Source organism: Drosophila erecta, unplaced genomic scaffold (assembly GCF_003286155.1).
Source record: "Drosophila erecta strain 14021-0224.00,06,07 unplaced genomic scaffold, DereRS2 tig00000055-arrow-pilon, whole genome shotgun sequence".
Classification (NCBI taxonomy): domain Eukaryota; kingdom Metazoa; phylum Arthropoda; class Insecta; order Diptera; family Drosophilidae; genus Drosophila; species Drosophila erecta.
In genome coordinates, this window is record NW_020825200.1 from 14,833,270 (window position 1) to 14,860,232 (window position 26,963).

Genomic DNA, 26,963 nt, shown 5'->3' on the forward strand with positions numbered 1-26,963 from the left:
TTTTCGTCCTGGCCTGGCTGTCCTGTCCCATCCTGTCCTGCTGTCATCAAAGGCAAACATTTATGCAGCTCGGAAGGATCGGGCTTGATGTGCGGGCGTTTTGCTCAACTTTAATTGTATTCGGCGGTATGCGAAACTAAATTTTCGTATTGTAATTCCCCGGCAGACAAAGGCCAAAACGGCAGCTCATAAAAACTTTTATCGTTTTAAAGTTCTGCGAGCAATTACAGTGCGAAAGTTAATTAAGCACCGCAAGCAAATGGGCGGCGGAACAGGGAGTTGTAAGTCACTTTTGAGCATAATTTCATTTGAGCACAGGAGCGTGCCGCTGGAAAATATCCTTATGCCCTAATATATCCCGGCTGCATGCGTGCAAATGGACCTGAGATACAAATCATTACGTTGTGTGAGTTCCAGCCAAGGCGGATAAACCAGTACAGTGGAACCGAGTGGAAACTGAGGAGAAAAAAGGGCAATAATGACTATAGATGGCAGAACAACTTAATGCGTTATTATTGTTATTAAAATGAGAAGTATTCGGTTGTATTAATTTTACCCCTTAAATGTAGCTCAGACTTGCCCACAAAGCGCACTCTTTAGCTCCACGGTGGACTACCAGCCATTCTTCATGCATTTGGGCCATAAATGTACTCAGGCAAATTTTGCATAACAAGGCACTTATTAAAAACATTATTAGCTTGATAAAAATAAATTACATGCCAAAAAACGGCCATCTATTAACATTAATGTTTGCTGACCCCCATGCAGGGGCAGTATCTTCCCAAAATGGCCCAAACTATCGCATAAATAAATGGCAAAAACCACTGACGTTGGCACTTGGCCGGAAAACCACAGATGTGGTGGGTGGAAAATCCCCAGTCACCCACCTTCGAGGCCCGAAATGCAAAAGCCTGTACGATTTAATCTAATCTGCGTCCAATGAAATAAATTCATACCATTTGCGGGATGGGTTCTACAACCCAGTTGCTGTTATTGTTCTGGTTCTTGTTTCGGCTCTTTTTCATCCCGTGCGGCATGTTTGCGCCGGTTTCTGTTTAACTTTTACCACTAATTAAGTGCTTACACGAAAGATTTCAAAGCAAAAAGGGACACAATACCATTGAATGGCCAGAAAACACACACCATGTAAACGAAAATTGAAAACGAAGGCGGAAACGGAAACGGCACACGGCCCACGGCCCACGGCACAAGTTTTTGGGATCCGGCTGGGAGAAAAGAAGAAAGTGTTGGCATTTAATTATAAATTTACACGTTCAGCCACTGAAAAAGAGCAACTCATGCTAAAAAGGGTAAACACATCACCAGCAAAGCCACAAACAAACAAACTTACATCCCATACTTTCCACATCTGCTCCTGAGTTGCGGATCACATTTTGGGCTTGTGGCAGGAAACTTGCTAGAGATGAGTGATGCCAAGTTGGAAGTGATTGCAAAACAATTGAAAAACATGTTTTCTATCTAAAATATTTAAAAATTAAATACCAGCAATGCAGTTTGCTGAGATTTTACTATTGAGAAATTGTAGATCTATTTCGAGCGGCAAAGCAGCTTGTTTTTGAGAAATGTGGAACAAAATATACTCGAAACTGAATAATTTATTTTCCATTTTAATTGTTGGCATTTTGGCCAGCTTTGGTGCCAGTGTAATGGCTCGAATCGTCCTCGTCTGTTTTTTACTCTTGTTTACCCATTTGGTGTGGCTGGGTCAGTCAGCATTGATGTTTGGGCAAATACATAAATACACCTATTTACGTACTTATATCGCCACTTGTTTGCACTTTGGCCGTCTGTCTATATTTACCAACTTGTGGGCGTTTTAGGCCACGCACCTTGGTAAATAAATTTGTTAAAGCGAGTCGACCCGCACACAGAAAATTAAACATATCTCAGCCCCTGGGTGGGCTGCTCAATTTCATGGCATTTAAAATTCACTTAAATAAAACATATTGTACACAATATTCATTTGCCATAAGTAGGGTTGCAGGCAGCAATGTGTAAAAATGATTAATATGTGTGTTCGGTTCGGGTCAGAAAATGGAACACTTTTAAGGGTATTTTAGGTGCTTCCATCATCATTTAGCAGAAGGAGCTCTCCGACTACAAGGACTCCAACAATATGGCACTGGATGCTCACAAAGGCGGCGAAAACTAATTATTGCTATAAACGAATTGTGCTATTTACTGCTAAAATTGCATTGTGAGACTGGGGCTCGTGTTGGCATTTTCACGATTAACAATGGCTATCGTAATGAGGATGTTGTTTTCGAGCTCATTTCCTTTTTATTATTATTATGCGTAATGGCATGTCGCTGGGGCTCAAAAGTGCACTTTTTAAATGGGATTATTTCCGGCGGAAATTAAGATTCGACGTGGTGTGTGCGTGTGCGTGGGGCGACATGATTCCCAATAAATATCCATATCCATATCCATATCCATGTTGGTGTAAGCATATGCCAGGCATTGCTTTAATGCCTGATGGCTATCAGAAGCAGGTCCTTCATTCAATCATTCAAGGCGATCGACTGTCGAAGAGCGAACTTTAGTCGATGTAAAGTGAAAAATCATCTCCGCAGCCAAATGTACAGATACCCAGATACCCTTATGCCCATCCACCCAGTTGCACCCAGTTGGCTGCAGTGGAAATATGACAACTAAGGGACTCCAGTGATAAATGACGCCTCCCCGGGTGCACAATGGGCGAAAGAGAAACAAATGTGCGCCAAGATGCGGATAAGTCGACATCGACGATGATGTTGATGACGCGCACATTGTCGCCCCCGTGGCTTCTGCATGATGAAGCGAATGAATGAAGATTTATGGGGCATTAGACCCACGTACATATGGATGCACCACCATGTGTGCGCCGGCGGATAGTTGCTGCAATTACAACTGGGCTGAGCCGCCGGAGAGCTCGTCTTCCATGGAAATAATTGCAGTAATTTGCAGGGCAGTAATTATGGTGCGTCATTAGTTTTCGAGCCATTCAGCCGTTCAGTTCGGAGTGCATTAAAAATCGGATTATTAGAGAGTTCACATATAAAAGTTCATTGAGTTACTGTCTGAGTATAGGGTATGCAATAGTCATGACGCTCGGCAATAGCGTTCTCCTCGTAGCACAGCATTTTAGTTAGCACAGTCCCATTGAACATATACTATTATTAATTATTTTATTTTTAGTATGCACTGAAATCAAGGACCTGTAAAGAGCAAACATACCTGAAAGCGAATTTTACAGACTTTACAATGCCTTTTAATGATGCGAACAATGGCCTCGGGCCAGCGGAGTGACAGAAATGAAAGCCTTAATTGAATTTTTCTGTTGAGAATTTTTTAATTCCAGCAGCTACCCACGTCAACGATAAACCGAAATATCAGCAGGTGGGCTCTACCTTTCACACAGCCCTTTGTGCCTGTTTTGGCCCCTAATGGAGTTGTTTTCGGGCTAGAACCGATGTTTGGCACATGGTTGGGCCATTACCGGCGAACATCGTTAGCAGGGGCAAAGTCGTCTTAAGGGTTAAGCTCGTTTGCCTGCGATTTGATTTAATAGTACAACTAATTAATAAAAGTTACGAAAATCACTGCCTAAAACCTAGACGCCGGCGTACCGAACTGTGTTGTACTCCAACGCGGCCCTATCGCTTCATTATGGGGCTTAACAAGTTTTTAAATTTACTTAAATGCTTAAGTACGCTTTGGGCGCCCACTGCACTTACTTTGAATGGCTGCCAGACTCCACTTAAGCTGCAAATGGTGTGGAAGAAGGACTGGCCTTTGCACAAAGTTGGCTTAATCCTCGGGGTGTGTCCGAATGAATTTCACGCTGAGATTTGTCTATCAGCAGTTTAATCCTTGCTGTTTTAAAGCCAATCAAAATGAACACTGTGTTCTCAACTGCTCAAGTTACTCATCATTTAAAAGTATTACAAGAATATTTTCCAAGGGATATACTTTTTTGTTACATGTGTTACCTGTGAAAGGAGTTAAGGTGGCATTTCAGTTGTCCAATTTGCACTTACATTCACCCGGACAATTCGTTTATATTGCCTGGCAGGGCATGGATAAAAAAGTGGAAATGGGCGCGTAAATATGACAGCTCCGAACCGACAGTAACAATCATATAGATAGCGGAAAGTTACTTCCTCAGCCACGTTATTAAATAATAAAACGGAGAAATTCACACTCGATTGCATGCATCATTCGAGGTCGATGCTGCACCGGGCCAAAAGCGGCCAAAAGGACGAGGTCCGGGCATTCATTTCGCCGAATGCAATTTCAGCCAGAAGAATGACGACGGCCAAAAAACAGAGGTGGCTATAATGAAAGGGGCGAACAAAGAAAAAACCGCTAACAAGCAATTGAAAGGTCTAAAAACAAACGAAAACTTTGGGTGAAAATGAAGCGTTAAAATGGGAATTTGCGAAACGTATATTAAAGGTTATTGCGAAGTAACAGTCCTGAAAAAAATATTGATTACAATTTGGCCCGCCTAAAAAATGGTAATGAAAGAAATAATTTTTAAAAGCTGTAACACTGGCCTACAAGTTTAAAGGGACTTTGTAGGACATAAGCGCAAATTACAGGACAGCGCTTCACTTAGTTTCGATACATTTATTGCACCAATTGCAATTTACCAATAATTTATCAATTTATTGCACCAGTTTACTATATTAAATGCACCTTGGTTTTCTCTAATTGCCTTAAACTAGTAGATATTTATATTTCCCTATTTACTTTTGAAAAGTAAGTAGGGAATGTAGCATGGTGTTATGTAAAAAGTTGAGTGTCAGAACTGTCACTAAAACGCACACATAAATTACTTATTAAACAAATTAATAAATGATATTAAAAATTTGTCAAGATGCTAACAAATAAAATAATAAAATAGACTGTTTTTCAAATGTTGAGGTGCAAGCAGAAAGTAATAAAAACCTGATTGCAGGATTGTAATGGGATTTTACAACTCAAACTAAAGGAAAACAAGATAGAAATAATTAGAGAAAGAAAATTTTTAAATTTGAAAGCAGATTTTTAGAGAATTACGTTAGAAACATTTAGAAGTATGCCACTTCAAAATCCGATTAAGATAAGTTGAGTTATGGAGTATGAAACTACAGCTTGGGGCATTTTTTTTAATTTTTTTAAATTTCTACAACATCATCACATCAAAAAAAATCCAAAAAAATTTAAAATTAATAATTTTCTAAATTTGAATGCATTTTTTAGAGAATTGCGGCAGAAACTTTTAGAGGTATGCCACTTCGAAATCCGATTACATACTTTCCTTCTGCCCGTTACATACTTTTCAACCAATCTAGTATACCCTTTTACTCTACGAGTAATGAGTCATTACATGACTTCAATAGGTTATTTTGCCAGCCGCTTTTAAAGTGGTAATGCATTAAGAACAGCTGCTTGGACTCAAATGAACACCCAGCGGCTTAGAAGCCCCTCATTAGCTGAGTTGCCTGCTGTAGGTCGCCATGAACACATCGACCACCATCGCCATCGGATTGTTAATATTCATCCCACTGATCCTGATGCAGCAGGACCCTCAAACGGCCAAGTGGTTGGCTCAAATCGCACTGGAGCTTCAGGAGCAGCCGGACAAGTTGGCCTATTGCCGTTCCCTTCAGCAGCAGAATCTGCGAATCTCGCTCCAAGGCACTGGATGTGCCCCCATTCTGAGCAACCAGCTCGGCGTGACAGGTGAAATGCTACTCGAGACTCAGAAGCGTTGCTGGGCCGGATGGGGGCTCTTGGCAGGGCGGTGTCGCAAGTTGGCCTAGTCTTTAAGGTGTGCAAGAGGTGATTGGATTTCCAAAAGCTTGAAGCTAACTGAAATAAAGAACACAATGGCAGGCGGCATATGTATATGCGAGATTTTTGAGTTGATCTCGGGTTTCCCGTGCCATAAAACTCAAGCATCCATCATCTATTCGTGTTAACCCTAATCAAGGAATGGTTCGTTATGTTATGTATACGTCATGTTGGCTCGTCACAGCGCCTCAGGCAAATGACAACAATGGTCGCCGGATGAAGCTGAAGGTACATCGTCGGCCATTTTTGTTTATCAACCTTCCGTATGGAAAAAGTGTCCGAAGGAGTCAATCAACTTCCGCTCCGCCATTGCCCTTTTTTGCTGCCAGTTGGTCCATGGATGCCTTCCTTGGCTGCTCCGCCTGGTTGCCATCGCCACTAAAACGCCCAAATACCGAGTGTCAATCGGAGGAACCGGCAACGCCATGTTGACGCCCCTTTGGACAGCGAATTATGAGTGATTTCGTTGAACGAGGTGTAAAGGGCTGTGAATTTAATACTTTCGCAGAGTTTGTAGGAGCAAAGATGTCAGTCAAATCTTGGTGCTGACAAGTGTTTCAATTGAAGTGGCTAATAAAGAAGTGTGCCAAATGCAATAGCTCTTTATCCGGATAGAGCAAATTTTAAAACTCCAGCAAAAATACTTTTGATAACGCTTCACAAAATCGGAATGCCCAAAACGACGAGTAATTTGATATGTACGAGTAGTAGAGCTTTGCTGACACAGGTGAACAATTCTGTAACATTTAATTCCGCACTGTCTGCAGTGACATGCTAGTTTGTTCTATTTGGCAACTTTAAACTGTTTCCATTGCGAAAGGACTCATTCTTCTGCTCAACCACTAACGAAGCAGAACGGCGAATAGTTACGCAAAATTGCCGACGACCGCGCGTTGTTACGCGCCACGTGTTCCCACAAAGTTGCCATCGCCATCGCCATCGCATCGCATCGCATCGCCATCAGAATCAGAATCACCATCCGGATTCGGGACTCGACCAGACCCACAATGCAGTGCGTCTCAGTTTGGCCGACCGAAGTTTTTATTGGCCAAATTCCGCTGTCGCCGTTCGCGATGCAGTTTTGGCCAGCGAAAAACCCTTGACCTACTACGTGAGTTAACTTGGTAGTTAGCAAAAAAACTTTTGCAATAAAAACTGCAACTATCAGGTATTAAAATATATATATTTTGTTCAATAAATTCGTAGGAATATCCTATTAGGTTTATTGAAACCACTATGCAAAGCAAGCATTTCCATTTGAGCCACTATGACAACACGCTGTATCAAAACTGAAATTCTGAGAAAACAATTTTAGTCGCCCAAAATGGCAGCGTGAGTATAGCAAGGGAACCAAACTATTTAGTACTAATGGGTATATTTAAACAAGTGTTCAAGATTACAAGCCCGGGGATATTCCCCTGGAGGAGCAAGACGATCGCAGATTATTCTGCAAGTACCACTACAAAGGAGTTCTCCTTCTGTTTTTACCCATTTTGCTGGCACCCATTTTAATTGGAACTCCAGTGCTGGTAGGACCTTGAAGGCTCATTTGAATGCATTCAATTAATTATTTCCTGTAGATTTGCCGCTTTATCTACCTAACACTATGCCTTTACTTGATATACATCCTAAACCTAATGGCCAAAGGAGCTGCCGCCTTCATCTACATGGTTTTCATACCCGTTGCGGGCATAGCGTCCTCCAAGCAAGTCAGTGTATCCTATTACACTGATCTCATATTCTTCGTGTATGCCGCCATATTCATGGGCATCATGATGGACAGCTCCAGGTTGAGTGAACGCTTTGCGTTCATGGTAATCTCCATAGTGGGAGGAAGTCTGAAATCGTAAGTGCTAAATGGCAAAGTTTTGAATTACTTTACAACTCCGTTCTGCAGCCTTCAGCTTTTCTTGACCGTCGTCGTGTTCATTTTGGCCGCTCTGGTGAATCCCACCATTTCCGCCGCCTTTTGGATGAAGGTTTCCCAAGCTGTGTTGGCGGAATACGAGAACGTATGGAACCCTTTTATCTGAGCCCCAACTTACTTGCACTCTCTTTACAGGCTGGCTTGATTAAACTGAACACGGAAGAAAAGCCCTACGAGGTTGGATCGTGAGTCCTTGCTTAAAGAACTCCCTAAAGAACTTTCCAAATAATTTCAAACTCCGCTCCCTAGCAAACCGTATCCCACGCGTCCTGTAATCGGCATTTTCCTGACCTGTTGCTACACGGCCTCTTTGGCGTCAAGTGTTTCCCCCATGGTGAATCCAAATGGTGTGATTAGCGATAGTTATTCGGGGTGATTATGGATTTAGTTGCGGTTGCGAAAGGTACGACAGTTGAAAACTACTCTTCTAGGTCTCTTACGGTCACGGAAATTGCGTTGGTCATGGCGGGACCAGCTCTATTGACTCTCGTTCTCATGGTCTTCTGGCTGCAACTCCTATTCCTCGGACTACTCGGAGGCAGGGTAAAGCGCGATCTGGCGGAGTTCGATGGCGCCAGGGGCGGCTTTAAGCAGACCGCGGCTGATAGAAAACAGGCGCTTGGTCCTTGGACAATATATCCCATCTTGGGCATACTGCTCATACTAGTGTTGTTCCTGCTGGTGGCCACTCGCAAGCCGCACATTTTCGAGGGCTGGGATAGCTTGAACCATAAGACGGACTCTGGACTCTCGGTGCCGGGCATTGGCATCGCCATCCTGTTCTTCGCGATTCCGGCAAACTACCTCTTCTGCAGATACTATGTGTGCCGCCAGCCGGAGAAGGAGGGTACTGCCAATTCGCTTTTGGGCTGGAAGGCGGTGAACAACAACACTCCCTGGGCGGAAATCTTCATGCTGGGCGCCGCCTTCAGCTGCACCTATTGTGCTAAGGCTTGTGGATTCAACGACTACATGGTCGATTTGCTGACCTCCGACGATGCCAGCGGCAAGGAACTCAATATGATGAACTTCATCTGCGGCGCCGTGTTTGGAACAGCGATGACCACTCTGTCTCCGGCCACCACCTTGAGCAAGGTGGCACTGCCCACCATCATAAAGGGGGTGAGTCACTAAAAAAAATTAATATAAATTAAACAATAAGGTAAATAAGAAAAATGCACTTAAGCCATCGTATTAGCCTTCCATTGTTTGAACAAATTATATTCAAACATGTACAAGTCAACAAGATTCTTTCATGCATAGCATACTGGATCCTTCCATAACCTTTATTTCTTTGATTTCAGGGAACCTCCTTTTCGTTGCCATTTGCCACCGCGTTGCACAACCAGTTCTTGCTGCCCGTGAGCAGCCCAGGGAACACAATTGTCGCCGGCTGGGGCAACATAAGGCCTTACCAATTCGTAAGTGCTTCGAATTGGTAAATAAATATGTGTAGCTAATCAGGTTTTTTCAGTTGCTGGCTGGCAGTGTATTGGCGCTTTTCATGTTCCTCACAATCGCCGGATTCACCGCGTTGTTCAGCAACACGGTGCTCTGAATGTTCGGTTCAGCTAATTTCCAAATTTCAGTTTCGATTTAAAGCGCATTAAATAAAATTACGAAGTAAACCCACTGCATTGCGGTGTGTAGAGCCACCTTGTGGACACGTTTAGCATGCAAAATCGGAGGTGGAACTGGGTTTCGGGGATTGGGATGGCTGGGCAACAGCTGTTCCACGGAGATTCAGCTCCAGGACAGGTGCTGCCAAAACAAAATGCTGCTTTGGAAAATGTAAGGAGGAAAGAGAGGATCAAACAGCACGAGGGCATAAACTTTCTGACCCTGAATATTTGAAATTCATTTAATTGTGCCTAGGCAATAACACATTTTTAAAGCAGCCCTCACCAATTGAAGCAACTTAAATGCGGATCTTTTTCACTTCGATACTGCAGCGTCACAGTGGAGACATGGCATTAAAGTGTTGTCCGAGGACCAACGCTTTTAAGCAAATTACACAGTTTCGCATTTAGGGTAATCCCCGCCTGGTTGCCTGGTTGCCTGGTCGCCTGGTCGGCTGGTCATTCGCACCTAATTCACAGCGCTGTAGTCCAAACATTGCCCACACAAGTGTTGGCACTGAATAATTTATTTGTTAATTTAGACGAGGACCGTGCGCATCTACATACACATGCACATCCTCTAGCAAACTCTTTCCGGCTGGATACTTTCCGGTTTGGTGTCGAGTGGCTCCTCTCCTGCCAAAATACATTAGCGGCTGGAGGTTGCGGCGTCACCAGCTTTGTGAGGCATTTATATTCAAACTATTTAAATATTAATACAGTGGCGCAGAGTTCGTGAATATTCATAACACTCACGACGATCCAAAATTGCGCATTTAATTGATTTTGTCAAGGTTAACGGCCGCAGATGTTGCTAGTAAATTGTGGAAAAGGTATCCAAATAAAATATAACCATTTAATAATTCAAGTGCGTGTTTATTTTAGTAATACACCATAAGCTGTGCCTAATTTTTATTGAAAATTCAATGCATTCATAAAATGGGGAGCCTTCTTCATGCTGTGACACTTTTTCCGCTTTTATTGTGATTCCTTTCAATTTGCCTTGAAAATCCCATGGGCTTTTCTACTTCTTAGTCAGATGCGAAATTTTCATCTTAAAGTCATTGTGAACCCAAAAGGGGGACGCACAAATTATGCATATATATTCAAATATCATGCACGCCTTAAGCTGATTTTCCACGCTGGCAAATTCCGAGCTCACTGGCATTTCCTCATTCCCAAATCTAGGCTCATTATCCTCCTTGACATCTGCCCAGGATTCGCGGTGAAATTGAAAAATTATTCCCTGTTTTGCAGCTATGAAATCGTATTTCCTTTAAGTGGGTTATCACCATTGAGCATTTTTTAGGAAATTAAATAAAGGAATAGAAACTAGCGTTTAATGATGATTTTTTCAAGACTGCTGTTATATTTAGGCTTTGTATTTACTGCATAAGTGCGGTAAGAACGAGATTTTGTCCCCGAATTGTCAAAAAACCATTTTAAATTTAAGATAATGCTCAATTTTGTAATTGAAATGTTTGCTACGAATAATATTCCTGCTGTGCTGTCAGTTGCAATCGCGTCTGTGACTGATTTTGCTGACAGCAATCGAGGTAAACAAAAACTAAAAGCCAGAGGACATTTTACCCATTGTCTTAAAACAAAAAGACACAATGCAAATTGGGATAAAAAACAGACAGGTTGGAATGGAGGAAAAAATCAGCATCCCAGCAGTTTGCCCAAGAAACAAACATGGTGTCGGATTATTCACCTGCGGCGCCATTATTTCCATTCATTATAACTTCCAGAGTGTACTCTGTTTATATGCATGCACTCCCAAGTATAATAGATTTTCTTGTCGTCATTTGGGTCTCCTTGGGTTGCATTGTTTGCTTTATGGACAGACCCCGAAGGTTTCACTAAAACTTCCAAACAGGAAGCTCAAGTCGGCCATTGTCCTTTTAGACGTCGAAAAAGTGGTCTGGCGGAGATATATTACTTACGATAATGTACATAGATGCTTAAATTGGAGGTACACTAAATGTACATGTCTTTACACCATTTATAATGTTTCCAATTCATTTTACTTTCGCATTTTAATCAGATTTGCGGTTATCTATAAAAAGGCGTGCTTAACAGTCCACTCAGAATTACATTTTTAATCCTTTTTATCGAAAGCCTCAACAAAACTGCATAATGTTCATTATTAATTGAATTCATAACAATATGCGGGACAATTGAACAGTAAAGATAAATCGCATGTTGGACATTTGTCACAGATAAAGTGAACGCAATACGATTATGTTTGAAATGCGGAACGAATGTATGCAAACAACTTGATGGGGAATTCGGACAGCAAAACACACAATAAACCGAAAACTAATGAAATTAAAACGATTTTATCGAAAAACAAATAAACAATTACCATTGATGGCGTCGCGCATGTGCACACGCACACAATCGATAATCATGATGGGGAATTTTATGAAATTTATGTGCCTCGCGATAAAGCCCTCATTTTAGACCAGTCATAATGAGCGACCTATTGGTTTCATGTTGTTGTTAATTTAACCGTCGAATGAAAAAAAGACGTTAAATTAGCACACAAAACAACGCCGACGACGTCAAATGGGAAAATTCATTTGCCGCCGGAAATCGGGCAGCCATGACGCCATTTTTCAAAATGGCTGTCACTGTCCATTTTTATTTGCCTTTCCGCCTGTCAGTCGCCCTATATCTCTCTCTGTCTCCCTCTGTCTGTCTATCGCCGTCTCCCTCTAGTGATTAGCTGTCACGAAGCTGCGGCGAAAGGCAAAAATGAATTATTATCGCGATGCGTTCCAAATGTTGACATAGATTTAAATTATTTGTAACAAAATCAACGAACTGTATCTTCGCCGCTTCCTTCGACAGCCACGCCCCCCTCCTGCTCGTCCCATCCTTCAGTCTCCTCACGCCCCAAGCTCCCACAGCTGATTTGATTGCCCAGCAAAATGTTTAAGCAAACACCGCAAGACGAGCATCTGAAATGCTCTTTTCCAGAATATCTATCCAAAGTGAAAAAGCTAAGAAGAGTGATTGCGCACCTTGGGACTTTAAAAAGAAACCTAAAGCGGAACCGAATTTATATTTCCAATTATCTTAATTCTAAGTAAAATGATTAATTTGTTGTATTTAAATAAAACAACGAAATATGGTTTCAAGTTTAATTTCCAACTTGAATATTTTTCCATACCCCTAAATAAACGTATTTATAGCGTAAATGCATATTACTTAAAAGTTTTGCCATTTTTCAGCAATCTAAGAGCATCGCATCGCCCAAATATATCTTTGCAATCTTAAATGAGGAATTTGCAAATATTCCATAAATTCCGATGCCGCTGGCTTATTACAAATTTCTTTGGGAAATGCTCAGCACGTCGTCGCTGGCAACAAGAAGAAGGCAACTAATAGGCTCAATTAATAAACTTTCCCCGGGCATGGGAACTTGTAATGGCTGGTTACCAAGTTTTTCATCCTGCTCATTTGTTTCGAAGGATAGTGGTGAACAGTTCTTGGCAAGTCCCAGTCCATGGCAAGGCCAATGCTATTGTCATTATTTTCACTGCCATCTTGATAGTAATTAGGGCGCCGGGATATGGTTACAGTATAAACAAGTTGTCAGAATGGCCATAATGAATAGTTTCAGGTCAAATTTAAGGGTTACGATCTTGTTTACATGTCCTTGCCATTCTTGTGCTTTTGCAATGTATTGTTCACCAATTCCTTGTTGATGACTAAGTTGTACTTTCATTCCATGCCATTGGACTTTGCCTACGTTTTTGACAAGGACCTTGGCTAAGTTCTGGCAAATACCTTTTCCACATTCGAAAGGATGAGGGATTGGGGAACGCTTAGATGTCATCAACAAGGATTGCCTTTTTATTTTCCCCTTTTGCAGCATCTTTTTTGCCTTTTCGATGTTACCCACTCAACTGATCATTACCTTGAACCAGCTACAATGTTTTCCACTTGTGGCATTAATTTCTGCTGTGTAAGCAGATAAATTGCAAAATGTCAAAAGTTGTTGACAGTCATTGGCATCAAACTGGAATCCAGTCACTTTGCCGCACCCTTACTTTGCGAAAACAAGTGGAGATGAGGTGTCTATCAGCGGGCAAAGTGAACTCAGACACTTTATAGATTTTCTGGGCTTCCGCAGTCAGATTATGTCTCAAGTATTGAGGCATCAGATTCCATTTCTTCCCACCATTGAAAAATTTAGCTAATCTGATTATCTTGCTTCGAAAGAAATATACTCATATCCAAGTTATTATACTCGTAACTAGGCTTAGTCAGAAATATACCAACCAGCTTAAACTTTCTACAATAATTATACCTCAATAAATATTGGAATTATGTTCGGCAGGGGCGATGTAATCAATATGTAATCAATACCACATTTTTAAGCTCGTAACCAGTACACTTCGCTGAAGAGGATGTAATCTTAAGCTCCGTACCTTTGACTACAGTGTTCAAGATTTGAAGGTTTGAATTCGTGGAAGTCGTCAAATAGCGACACGGTGCACAAGTATTCGCGAGTAAGATCCTCAAGGCAGGACACTCTACCTTCTGGCGGCTAATTAACTAATATACCCCTGCGGTCCGCCAATGGCATCGCCAACAATTACAGACAATTAGGCGCGGCACGAAATTGAATGTTTGCCCTCATCACACGAAAGTATCTCTCTTTGGGCCAAAACCTGTGACCATTACGCCCCCGAGATATTTGGGGCTTTCTGATGGCGAACTAATTAAAAAGGGGAGGTTGGGATAAGACAGTCCACGAAAGGATAAGGAATTATTGCCTAAAAGACACAGTCATTGGCAGTTATTTTAAACGCAAATATTTGTATTGTTATACTGATTAAACAACATCTGTGCTGGTAGAAAATATTTGTTTCATTGCTTTAGCAACCTTTTAACTTGGCTTTAATAACTCCTATTATTAAAAGGGTTTGCTAGATACGTTAAATAGTATGAAAAAGTTAGAACGAAGCGTTTCCGAACCTATAAAAGCTAGAAAGTTGAGATTAAAGCCATATGTTTTATACTCGTATTCCACAAAAAATCGGAGGACAAAGAATGCTGTGCATAAAACATTCATTAATGTACGAGCTGTGATACTTTCAAATTAAAATCAAAAAGCGAGTTTAGCATGGTGTCGAAAACAATCAACACTCTTAGGCGCGAGATCAGGCCCCTTGTTCTAAAATGCATGCCGTACTTCGTGATGTCGTACTATTTTTTGGAGGTTCTGTATTCAGTGGTCAACACTCCACTGGTGGGCAGGGAAAGAGCAATTGTGCTGGACGTGAACGAGTTGTTCGGGCACTTCTACACGGCCTTTGACGTTCTGCTGACCACTGGCGCCATCTTCCTCATCCTCGGCACGCGAAAGGAGGCGAGCGGAGTCACCCTGCTGCTCATCGGAAGAGCTGTCCACCGGCTGTTCTTCTCGATATGGACCATGTTCTTCTACTTCCTCTTCAACGACAGCTTGGATGTGGGCTCGCTACTGCTGCTGATGGCGGCCAAAATGAATCTGAGGGAACAGAAGGATTGGTTCCAGTCGAAATACCATCTTTTATTGCTGGGAGGAAGGCTCTGCCTGTGCAGCTTGTTCATCATGTGGATGGACGAGGGCTTGGAGGTACGTTTCATAATTATTTGCTATGAACGGCTAATTAATTTTCCACGTTTTCCAGACACTTTTCAGCATCGTGTCATTTGGCCTTTTGGTTTTCATTTCGCTTGGCTTCCGCTGCAAACTGTTTGCCTTTCTGGCCGTGGCTGCCCTGCTGTATCACGATGTTTTCAGCAATCATTGGAGCATGTTGTGGGGCTGGAACGATACGCTGCTGTCGATACAATATTTTTCCCTGCTGTTCTGCAAAATTGGCGGATTCCTTATGCTCACGGAGCTGGGCGGAGGCAGGTGGTCGTTGGATGGACTCCGAAAGAGAAACGGCGAGAAATGGGAGCAAAAAGGCAACTACCGGATCATTAAGAGCCAGACGTCGGCCTAGTAGTCCTTATCCATCGGATTGCTTAACGTCCTTTCCCCATTCAACATTCAAGGGATTTGCATAAACTTTAATGGGAAATGCTTTCCCAGCGTCCAATGCCTTTTTTATTTGTATCTCTATTTGTGCACCTGCTTCCTGACAACGGAGAGGCCACTCCAAATGCTCTTTGATTCGCGCCTCAGCCGACGTAAATTATTAAAAAGTCTCGAGTTGCGTTTAAGCGGCTTTCCCATCCACTCAGCTTTTTTTCCGCTGCAAACTAACATGGGTATATGTAATGCCGCAAGGTAATAGTGGGTGCAGCCTCGAGCACCGAAGCACAGATACCCTACACGCACTTGCAACCTAGGACCTGAGCGGATTAAGTAAATGCACAAGGACCCTTTTCGGCATTAAAAAACGTGCCATTACTTGCCAGCCCTGTCGCAAGCGTCTTCACTTAATTATTTTGACTTTGGAACGGCCATCAAGGAGCAAGGAGTCGAGTGCCAGGAAGCAGGAGCCAGGAGCCAGGAGCAAGGAGCCGACTTAAAAGGCAACACTGCCGTTAATGAGTTTCTGGAAGCGGATCACCGGAGCGGGGTGGGACTCCAACCAGGCATGCATTCGAGAACCGCAAAGGACGCAGTGACCTTCGCTCTTGGCTGAAAATCCATTTGCATAAGCGGTTGCTGGCTGGCGGGAGCAGTCTCCGGAGGAGAAGCCAACGACATGTGCATCCCCCGCCAGTTGACCAGGTCAGGAACGGGGCGAGAGGCTGTGCATCCCTTGCTATCACTTCACTTTATTTTTACTTACCCGCAATGCGTTACTCTTAATTGGAAAGCAGTGGCGTTCTCGCCGTTAAGATCCGAACCTTAAAAGTAATTGACAGTACGATAAACAAGTGAACGGCCGAGTCCGAGTAAAGCGGATAATCTGAATCCGACAATAAAAGGGTGCAACTCCGCATGGGCAGGGGAGGGGGGTGACTGAAGTTTTCTTTAAATATCCTTTTTGGCTTCGTGGCTTTTAAACTATTGCAACCGAAGTCGAAAGGAATTTACGGTTCTTTGATGTCACAAAATGGTAACCACAATGAACCGCATTTTTAAATGATTAGTTTGGTAAAAAAGGACGAGCCCAGCTCGGAATATTTTATGGCGACATGGGTCGCATCACGTGGCATTAGTATATCCACTGCCACGACGAGGAATCCTGAAACTGGTTTAATTAAAACAGCGCCACAAAAGGACTCGTGTGTGTGTGTGTGCGTGTGTGTTGGCCTAAAGTGAGCACTGCACTGTGAGTCGCATGCCATTTGCATAAGTAAAATATACGCAAAAATGTAGAAATGTGTGCATCTGGTGCATTCATGGCGCCGACTGGAACTGAGCTCTTTGGGCAAACAGGAGTCAAAGCATTTAAGTTTATTTACCTGGGTCGGATTCAGATTTGGGCCAGAAGATACAGGCCGATCTGCAGCTGAATGGCTGCTGCTTAAATAACACTTTACTCAAATAGAGAGTTTGTCGGTGGAAGCAACTTGGCCAAATAAATGTGTATAATTAATTTGACCAACTTGGGCTAACAAGTTGTAACCGAGAAAATTGAGGCAAATTCTATGCGTGCTATCGGATTATATTGTTTATTGAGGGATTCAAAAGTCAGGCATTCAACAAACTTGCTCTGCGTCTATGTCTCTGGAATCTGCATGCCTAATCTTCACCTTCTAGTTCTATAGTTTCCCAGATCAAGACGGACGGAGAGACGGATCAGGAATATATATACTTTTTGTGGGTAAGAAATGCTTCTTTCCATCGAAACTATTTTAGCTTTTTACGCTACCAGTAACCAAACCGCATTAGAGTGTACAATTAATTTGGCCAACATAAGCTAATAACTGAGTCCTAATCAATTCTAATAATTATATTTGCGTAATTACTACGTTAAGAGGATTAGATGACCGAGAGCTACCTGAATGAAAATCAAAACTCAGGAATGCGGATCATTTATTCCTCTCAATCGAATGCCTAGCCAGTGAATTATTTTTGGGCAAACACGTGTCAGTAGTAGACCAAAAAGAGGTATTTGCTTGATGAGATTGGCCCGGAAAGGAGTGCTGCGGCGTGGCACAAAGTATAAGTATAAAGTATAATCCCTGAGAATTTAACTTTAAGACCTCGTGAGTATTGTGAGCATTGCGAGCATTGTGAGCATTGTGAGCATTTCGCTGCAAGGACGACACACGTACGAGGCACAATTCTTGGGGGACCATTATCGCCTCGCTCCCTGCGACAGCGTCGCATTACGTAAAAGCGCTTTTACGACTACATTTGAGCAGCCGCAAAGAGCTGGCCCAAAAAGTAGGCTAGAATGCTCGTTCACACCGGCTAACAGGTTGAATGCGACCAGAGATTTGGCTGCGGCGGAGACAATAAAGCTTAGAGCAGCTCCAAAAAAGGAGGAAAGTAAAGCTCCAATGAGGCATCTGCACACTCATTTCCACTCGCCATGCTGGCCCCCATTTTATTCGCCCCCTTTTATTTTCTGCTATTTTTAAGCATTTTCCAATCATCTCCAGAGCTGGATTATTTCCGTGGCATGGCCTAAACGGCTTTTCAGCTACACAGGCATTCGCTTTCCCAATACTTGACGGTTTTTTTATGCTCTTATGTGCTCATATATGTATTTCGCATTACAAAGTCATTTTTGGCGCCAATGTTTGGCAATTCAATAATAATGCCAGTTTGCCGGGTTATTAAAATTTCAGACAAGCATTCATGCTGACTTTGACTTGTGTTGAACTTTTCTTTACTTTTTGCCCCCGTCCGTTTTCGTAGGCGCCAAAATGTCAGCGACACGTTTTCCAACAGCGACAATTTATCATAAATATGCATGCACATATACTACACAGTATAAAGCCATATATATGCACATGTGAGGCATATAAATCCTGGTCCTGTTGGGCGGCCTTTGTTTATGCCGCTGTCAGCGCGCGTTTAATTCAACATTAGCGCCTTGCAGCGGTCCGAGGTGTTTTCCCCGGATTCGCCTGGGTTGCCTGGGTTGCCTGGGTTGCCCGGGCTTCCCGCTTTCCCGCTTTTCCACGCTTTTTAACAGCTCGCCAACGTTGCGTTGGAAGCTTTTGTGCGCCCGCGGCCACTTTCACGCGCTTTTCCCCAGGTTTTCCTCTCCTGTTTAGCGCCCATTTTTTCCAAATTGTCAAACTGTCAAATAAATTACACGCGAAGCCGTACAAAAGATCTGACGCAGTTGGGCTTCCTTTGTTGGACTCAACTTTTGTGCGGCATATGCATAGGCTCATGAGCACATTATGTGGCCAGTCTTTGTGGCCAACTTTGATTGTCGGCTGGTCCGGAAAAGCGGGCTTTTCATGCGTTCGGCGGTGTTCGTGGTTGTCAAGGCGGAGAAATACTTTGGCCAACAGTTTTATCAACATGCCGAGCCTGAGTTTAATGAATTGAATTCCATCTACTTGCGCAGCAAGAAGTATTTAAGCTTTTAAAAGTATTTAACCAACACGTTGTATACACACAGCTGTTTGATTGAGCGAAACAGCATTTTTCCACTTACAATTTTCCCAAAGACGTTACGCAATTTATGTCTGTGCCTTCGTATTTTTTAAGGCCTATGTGCAATATTTGGCAATATTAATGCATTGAGGTCATGGATTTAAAGAAAACGAGCCATTTAACTGGGGCTGTGCAGAAAAGCGGCATTAGAAGTTAATTCTGTTTTAGGCGCTCTATATTAATATTTAACAAGCACCCGCTGCCACACAATGTCATCCAGGACCGCTCCACATGCTCGTCTTGGCAAGCAGGCGCGGCTATAAAGACTTGGCCAAAAGTCAAGCGGATTTGGGTGCGGCAAAGTTTGTCTAGGCAAAAGCCGCTTAGTCTAGTTAAATAAAAGCGCTACAAGAGCTAAGCCCGCACACTGCGATGCTCGGCTCGTCTGATGGCCCCGAAACTCAACTCGACTCATCGCAAATTTCGCCCAAGCAGACTTTAATTGCATTTGCAGTGGAAAACTTAAATTATGCCGGCATTGTGCAACTGCAGGAGGGCTCAAAGTTAACTTCACGCTCAATTTAAAAGGATTTCTGCCGCTCGGCAGCGCTCCAACTTGAAGCCCCCATTGTCTTTCACCTTTTCGACTTACGCAAAAGGGACAGTCGGTCTATTTATTTATGCCAGATGTGCGCCAGTCTTCTGTTTGCTTTCCCACACGGTATCTAGAATTTAAATATTTAAAAAGCGGCAAAGCCCCTGTGTGTGTGTGAGTGTGTGTGTGTGTGTGTGCTGGGACTAGAGCCCATAAATATGCAATGAAGTTTGAGCGGCTTAAATCCTTCTTGGCTGTGGAAAACACCACGCATTTTCAATCAGCCGGCAATTTTTATGAGTTTTTAACTAATACAAAGCGGCGGCATTGAGGTCCAAATGGCCAGGTTAATTAGTGGCAGCTGTTGGCTTAAATTCCATTATGCTTTCGTCCCGACTCCTGACTGCATTATCTTCATGACTAAAAGTTCCGCATACATTTCGGCCCACAAAATCCTCATCTACGAAAGTCGTAAAAAGTTTAACGTGTTCTTAAACTTGTCCGCCGACCATCGATAGAATTTTTTTGCCAGCTTTTTCCCTTCTTTTTTCTCCATTTTGGCTCGACGCAGAAACTCCATAAAAGTTTCAAATTGTTACACGGCGAATGACACGCGCTGGCGTCTCTTCTTCTTGCTGCGAGTTTCCGCATCCGGTGGTCTGTGTGTTAATCTGTTGAAATTTGCGTTTTAATAGAAATGTGTGTTTGCGTTGGCTGCTGTTGGGTTTTTTTGCTGTTTTTTTTTTTGTTCGCCTTTCTCGCGGCTGGGCTTTTTAAATATTTCGCCTGGCCCTCGATTCTGCTTTTGAGGCAGGTTATAAAAATGCTTATTGCCTTTAAGTACGTGATTTTGCTTTTGAGAATCCGGCACACAAACAGCGGGCTTTTGTGTTGACAGATGCATTAGGCGTATTGGTTTTACGATTGACGTCGTGCCCGCACAAATGCGAGTATAATTTAATTAAAGTAATGGCCACGACAATACTGCCCCAGAGGCGTCGCAAAACTAACGAGGATAATGCGAGAACTCTTGTTACTCCGGTGTCAAATATAAAGGATTCGCCAGAGGACAGGCTTCAATGTAATGCAAAACATTTCGCTGTTGGCGGCCCAAAGGATCTCTCCATACAATAAGCAGTGAAAACATGCACGGCTTTTCTACATTTTCGGTTAATTAATGGCAGCAAGGATATTTCTCTTGAGCTGAACTATTTGTAAAGTTAAATGTGTAAAATTTCACAAATTAATTGTATCGAAAATATTTACGAGATGTGTGCAAGCCAAAAATGTGATTTACCTGTAATGGCTTAATCAAATTTTATAATTTACTTCAAGCGCTGAGTATAATCCGCAAAAACCACGAAGTATTTCAAATAAACCAGAGAGTGTTTCATACACATGCCAATCAAATTTATTTGAAGTTACACGGACTACCATTTCGTTCCAGCTTTCGTTCAGGTGTTTCAGTGGTATCCAAACATATTCCAAGCATAATCAAAATCTGATAAGGGATTTCAATGGAGCTCCCTGCTTGTCTGACATGCCAGCTCTGCGCCTCGGAGCTCAGTCATATGCATTTATTTGTCTATCTGGTTGTTGAAAAAAACATTTGCTTGATTTGAAACGTCTAGGCGGAATGCATAAACAACCCAAAAATCTATTTGCGATTTGACCAAGTCAGCTGGAAAGGACGAAAACAGAGGCAGTTTCCTAGTGGCTGCTCATATTGTTCCTGCCTCGAGCTTCGTAATGAACAAGAGGAACAATGGTTCGAGATTGACACAAATGGGGTTCGAAATAAGAGAAGAAATTTGCTGGCAGCCAGGTCTAATGAATCTACGAGTGCCGGACTCATTCAATTCCATTTGCACAAATGGAAATTCCAGATTTTTTGATACCAGCAGATGCCTCCACCTGAATACATCGCATGAAGCCAAAAACGTGCTGCAAACACAGATATGAGAGCAGTGCAATCATTATAAATTGAAAATGTAAACTTTGTCGCGAAGTATGCCATAAAAATCGGGCGACAGAAGAAGAGATAGTAATACCCAACGACTGGATACGTGAATATACGAGTATGTGTATATGAATACGACTCATTCATCTCCCCGGTGATAAATTACATGCCCTGGCACGAATACATCTTGCCATAACCCCAAGTACACAGTACAATAAACTCGCCTTGTCGACTGGCAACACACAAAAACGTTTTAAATTTCATTTTCTGATAATTCCCCGGCACCCACGCACACGGAATTCATTTGACAAGTTCGTCAGAAAGGTGGCCTCGTAACTTTGCCAGTCGCCGGATGACAAAAGATGGAGGGCAGTGGCATACCTTATGGCTTCCAAGGACGTCGAGCGGCAAAGCTGATTTGCAGCTTTTGGGCCACAAAAAGGTACGAGTGCTGGGGGAATTCAGTCTATCTTTGCGCCAGATAACTCATCATTGAGCGCAATTTGTGTTTAACAATCGTCGGTAATCTTTATTGGATGTCAAGCCTCGCACACTCGAGCAGCAGGAGTGCTAGACTAACTAGACGCATGAATCCTGCTCGGCAGAGTTCTCCACTTCAAGTGTCAAAGCCGGGACACAATCACACATGTATGCAAAGCTTTTCTTTGCCTTCCTCTCCAGCTCCATCTCCGGCTCCTGCTCCTCCTGCTGCTGCTCCTTGCACAGCAAGATGTTTTAGTGACAACGAAAGTGTAATTGAGTGCCACATAACAGACAATTGCGACGCTGCCAAGTGGACGATGCCAGTGGAGAAGCAACAAGGAGCAGGCATTGGAAAAATGTTCAAGAAAATTGCCACAGCCGACGGAAGAGTTGCTCTTCAGGGCTGCAGCGCTGGGAAACCAAGTTTATGATGAGCCACGGCATTCAGTATATCAGAGATCATCAGGTTGCCCAAGATAAAGGTGTCTAGAAGTATGCTATGAAAAAATAAGCGAATCCATTAGTGTAGAACACTTTTACACACCTTTGACCTTTATCCCGGTTTTAGTTTTAGCTTAGGAGTTTAGGAGTTCGGAACTCCTTCGACCTGATGGCTAATATTCCCGATTTATCCATTTGCAGCCCTGATGCGCCGCCAACCAGACCTCTGCCATTATGAGTTGTTCTACTTGATTTTTCATTTCCGTTGAGCAGCTACATGTGCACTGTGCTGGATTTGTTGCCTTTAGGCTGCAGGACAGCCAGGACAGCCAGGACGAGCTGAGCAGCAGGAGCAGACGAGCAGCTGGAGGAGATGGACGGGTACGGCATAGTTGGACATGTTGCACATGACAAGCGTAAAAGTTTTCAAGTGCTGCACGGCGCGGGGCGGGGCGCATGGGCGGAAGGGGCGGCGGATGGGGCGTGGCACTTGGGTAATCAAGCACGACAGCAGCTGCCATTAAGTTGAGGTAAAGCAAAAGCTGGAATAACGGTTGCTACCATTTTTTGGGGGCCAGTGGGCGGGCAAGACGGTAAATGGTAAATGGGCAGAGGCAGAAACGAGTTTTAATTAAAATGCCTGGCATACTTTAAGGCACGTTTTGTGCTTTATGTCTTGGAGTCTGCTTGCGGAGCAAGAATGAGGCGAAAATCGATTAATGCAATATTCAGAAGAGATATATGTACACGCGGAAATTGCTGGAAAATCGCGATCTTAGCCAAGTACTTGCCACTATAAAGAGCAGTTATGATTTTCCTTTATTTATTTAACTGTGTTGCTAATGAGAGAAGCAATCTCAAGAAGACAATTATGTGCCTTACGTTGATTAAGAATATCTAAATTTGGTCGGTGTTTCCATTTCTGCTGAAAACCCCAGGGTATCACACTTGTTTAACCAGCTAGAAACCAGAAATTTGCCAACAAGCAAATGCCATTTGCGGTGCTTCGACTGACATTTCCGTAATATCTGCCATCTATCAACTTGATCGGATAATTCTGCTTGTATTCGCGAGCTATTGCTATTAATGCAAAATAAACAATGGCAAAGAGCAGTAATTTGCGTATTTACAAATATCAATATTTAAGCGAGCTGCACGGCGCCTAATGCCCTCGCTAATTCAAATGCATTTTGTTGCAGTCGTTGCGAACATTTTATTTCAACACCATGGGCAATAATAACTGAGTTTGGCTAAAAGCTTGTGCGAGCGAGCGCTAATTGAGTTGGCTGTGTCGGGAAATGTTGGCCAAAAAGGGTGGGGCATGGGGCATGGGGTTTCTGGTCATATGGCCAAAATTGATGGGCCTAAGCTCCAAGCTTTTGGAGATCCGAACTTTGGTTAGTTTTCAGTGCCAGTGCGTTAGAATTCCAAACTGCTGACTCCAAATTTGTCACGCACAATCAGCTGCGGCGGTAAGTGTTGAGCGGCCACGCCCACTGCGCCCACACACACACACACACGCACGCCCATGGATTATGGATGGGCGGGGAGGTGGGCGTGGCATCGCCGCGGTTAGCTGCTAAATCAGCACTCAACATTTTCAAGGTTTCCCGCCTCGCTCGTCGCCAGTAATGAAAAGCCCATGCGCGTTTTTAGTGGCCCAGTTGACAGCTGCCAAAAATATTTCTATGGGCCTCTTAAGCCATCAAAACCCGTGCATTTAATTAAACTGCGGCCAAAATATTTAATTGCCAGCTGTAGAAGCCAAACGGGAAAAGGGTTACCTTGAATGGAACCACTGGAAACTAAATGCAGTACTTGAATGACCCAAAAAGCAACTTTAAAGTGCTGGAAAACTTTATCCACTTAACTGAAGATTATTAATTATAAAACGGAAAAGACATCTCATTATATTAATTAAAAAATTGAGTAACTAAATCGATTATAACAGCTGTTTTACGAATTTGATTAATCAAAACGTTGAAAAAAACATTTATTTACTGTTGTTGCCAAACTGTCAATTAACCGACGTTAATCAAGTTTTCACAATTAACCGCCAAATGACAGCTGAAATGAACTTTCAATTGGTAATCAGCCACCCGAATTCCATCGGCATGTCATCCATCCAGCTAGAATTAAAAATAATGAATGGCATTTGTTTCTGCAACTGGTTTTGCGTGCAAGCAATTACTGAATAACGATTTTAATTGATTTCCAGCCAGAAATTCACAAAACCCTCAAAACATCAGCCGGCTGCGCGAAGGCAGTTTCCCAATTAAGCAGCAAAAAAGGGTTTCCCGGAATTCCACAAAAAATAATATCTACTATCCGATGCGAATGCTTCTAAAAAAACAGCTAGCACGTTTCATAAAAATTCGTTAGTTTTTATCTTTCGCGCAGCGAGTTTCGCATACCTGCATATATTCAAAATATCGTTTTTCCCATCGCTGAATCCAAACCAGCAACATGTTTGTTAAACATATTGGATAGCTATTTGCGCGCGTTTGATTTTTCATTTTACTCAGTTTTCCAACGAAACTTTTCCGTTGAATTGCACATTAGATGGGCAACATGTGTTTTATGCATTTAGTTATACAGCCATTGTAGCTATGATAGCCGTGGAATTGGCTAACTGGCGCACAAGAACGCCAGGTTAACACCAAACAAGTAGAAAGTGAATTTGGGCTACAAAAAATAGTTAATTAAGTAATAAGTTCAAATAGCTGCATATGCCCCTGAGACGCAGCTCAATAATAAACGCAAACTCTTTCACGCACGTGTTAAATTACCAATAGTTAAGATTTCAAGTACTACCACGTTTTTCATTAGCCTGTCCTATGTTACGAGCTTCCATTTATTTCCTCAACAAAAACTTCCGCGTGAGCTCTTCAGCTTACTCGACGACTTCATCTCCTGGTTTCCGCTGCTGAGTATTAAGTATACGCCCCGAGCAACAATGATGATGCGAGGGTTTTTTGTATTTTAACTTTCAGCGAGGCACTGGGCGGCAAGTAAATATAACCTGTCCGTAGTCCGCACTCCCCTATCATCATCCTTTACCGCAAGTAAGCCACGAGGATACTAGCCCCCCTAACACGTGGTCCTTGTGAGCGCACGTGTGTACATTTTTAATTATGCGAGAGCACACAGAGCGAGGAGATGAAAACGAAAACAGAGCAACTAACTTATTAAAAAGCACTCGCCCGGCAAGGCATACTCGTATATTTGCCGAATAAAGCGGAAATTAGGGCAGGCTAGGTGCTAGCCCTGCTAGCCCTGCTAGCCCTTTCTCCATTTCCGAGCCTATCCTTCCGTTCGCCATTTTCAGCTGACCACCTTGCGGGGCAAGTTAGTCAAGCAAATGTTGCCGCAAGTGATTTGCATAACTGTGGGCAGATACCGTTGGCTGTTGCTCTAGCATTGTGTGCCACCGAGGGCCGAGTGATAGAGAAATGTCGAGGAAAACCCCGTGGAATCCTTCCGTAATCCGGCTTACCGACTGACTGAAGATGACCTAAAAGTGTGCAAAGCCTATTAAGCTGGCAAAGCCAAGAGCAAGCGAATGAATGAAAAAATCCGAGTGGATAGAATTGTTTGTGAACTACTCGTAAAAATGTTACTTCCATAACTGAGTTGGAAATTGCTTAATTTGACGGGGCGGACCACGAATCGTGTCTCCCGAATACCAGATACTGTGCTTAAGTCGCAAAAGTAGTTGCTGCAGCCCCACAAATGGGATATCCCAAATATCAAATATATCTTAGGAACACAAAAATGTAGCTCAAAGATATTAACATTTATTTATCAAATCCTTATTATTCTACAGCCATTGTCGCTATAATTGGTGTGAGTATCGCATGCGAATTTGCATACTAATTATTAGTGCAAATGTAATTATTATTTATTGGACTCGAATAATTACATGTGTAATTTTTTGGGTAAAAAATGAAACAACATGCCCCTACTACCTCACAATTAGAGCACAAAACTGCGCACCATAAATCTTATCTTACGCCCAGCAGAAAGGAACTGAGAACTCGGCCGGGGCAAAAATTATTACATGCCTCATTTGCCAGAGCCTTGAAGAGTCTGCTTATTATATTTTGATTATTTTCGGCACGCGTGTTCCGCAGGACCTCAAAACAAGGATCTCCACGTCGAGAGCTGTAAACAAATCCGTGAATTACGCAGACTGGCCAAGGGGCGGCTGTCGATTTGCAGGAATGGGGCGGATAAACAGGCCAGCTGGGTTTTTTTTTCTTTCGGTTGCATAATTTTTTCATTTTATTTTTGGACTGGTTTGGCCTGCTTTTGTCCATAATGAGATATCTCTATCCTCCTTTGTTTCTTTTCATCATTTTGCGCTACACTCAGTCCATTGTGTTCGCGCTTGTTGTTTTTGCATTTCGCGAAATGCCGCTGGGAAATTCTTGTAACCAACAAAAAGGAGCCAAAACCACTGGGCTCAAATGGCAATGATGGCGTCGAGGTGGTCTTATTAATTAGGACACGCGCCCTGAGTTGTATATATTCCCTATATTCTCCACTTCAAATGTACACGTGAAGCTTAA

General features: G+C 42.8%; 3 protein-coding genes across 3 annotated transcripts; all 3 read left to right on the forward strand.

The window, feature by feature from the left end:
• Window positions 1–5,397: 5,397 nt before the first annotated feature.
• LOC6543025 lies at window positions 5,398–5,991 on the forward strand. The gene has a single exon (XM_001969862.3). The coding sequence runs from the start codon at window positions 5,505–5,507 to the stop codon at window positions 5,808–5,810; it is 306 nt and encodes a 101-aa protein (XP_001969898.1). The 5' UTR covers window positions 5,398–5,504; the 3' UTR covers window positions 5,811–5,991.
• A 1,122-nt stretch (window positions 5,992–7,113) lies between these two features.
• On the forward strand, window positions 7,114–9,411 carry LOC6543058 (protein I'm not dead yet). The gene is made up of 9 exons (XM_026978945.1): window positions 7,114–7,173; window positions 7,229–7,370; window positions 7,422–7,687; window positions 7,739–7,853; window positions 7,904–7,953; window positions 8,018–8,140; window positions 8,200–8,890; window positions 9,073–9,189; window positions 9,243–9,411. The coding sequence occupies exons 1-9, from the start codon at window positions 7,166–7,168 to the stop codon at window positions 9,324–9,326; spliced, it is 1,596 nt and encodes a 531-aa protein (XP_026834746.1). The 5' UTR covers window positions 7,114–7,165; the 3' UTR covers window positions 9,327–9,411.
• A 5,054-nt stretch (window positions 9,412–14,465) lies between these two features.
• Window positions 14,466–15,444, forward strand: LOC6543214 (uncharacterized protein T02E1.7). The gene is made up of 2 exons (XM_001969864.3): window positions 14,466–15,022; window positions 15,078–15,444. Exons 1-2 carry the CDS (start codon window positions 14,528–14,530, stop codon window positions 15,396–15,398), a joined length of 816 nt encoding a protein of 271 aa, XP_001969900.1. The 5' UTR covers window positions 14,466–14,527; the 3' UTR covers window positions 15,399–15,444.
• Window positions 15,445–26,963: the final 11,519 nt, after the last annotated feature.

Coding starts and splice junctions, on each gene's coding strand:
- LOC6543025 (XM_001969862.3), top strand. CDS start 5,505: ATGAACACATCGACCACCATCGCCATCGGATTGTTAATATTCATCCCA.
- LOC6543058 (XM_026978945.1), top strand. Junction 7,688..7,738: donor GTGGGAGGAAGTCTGAAATC/GTAAGTGCTAAA, acceptor TCCGTTCTGCAG/CCTTCAGCTTTTCTTGACCG. Junction 7,854..7,903: donor TGTTGGCGGAATACGAGAAC/GTATGGAACCCT, acceptor CTCTCTTTACAG/GCTGGCTTGATTAAACTGAA.
- LOC6543214 (XM_001969864.3), top strand. CDS start 14,528: ATGGTGTCGAAAACAATCAACACTCTTAGGCGCGAGATCAGGCCCCTT. Junction 15,023..15,077: donor GGATGGACGAGGGCTTGGAG/GTACGTTTCATA, acceptor CACGTTTTCCAG/ACACTTTTCAGCATCGTGTC.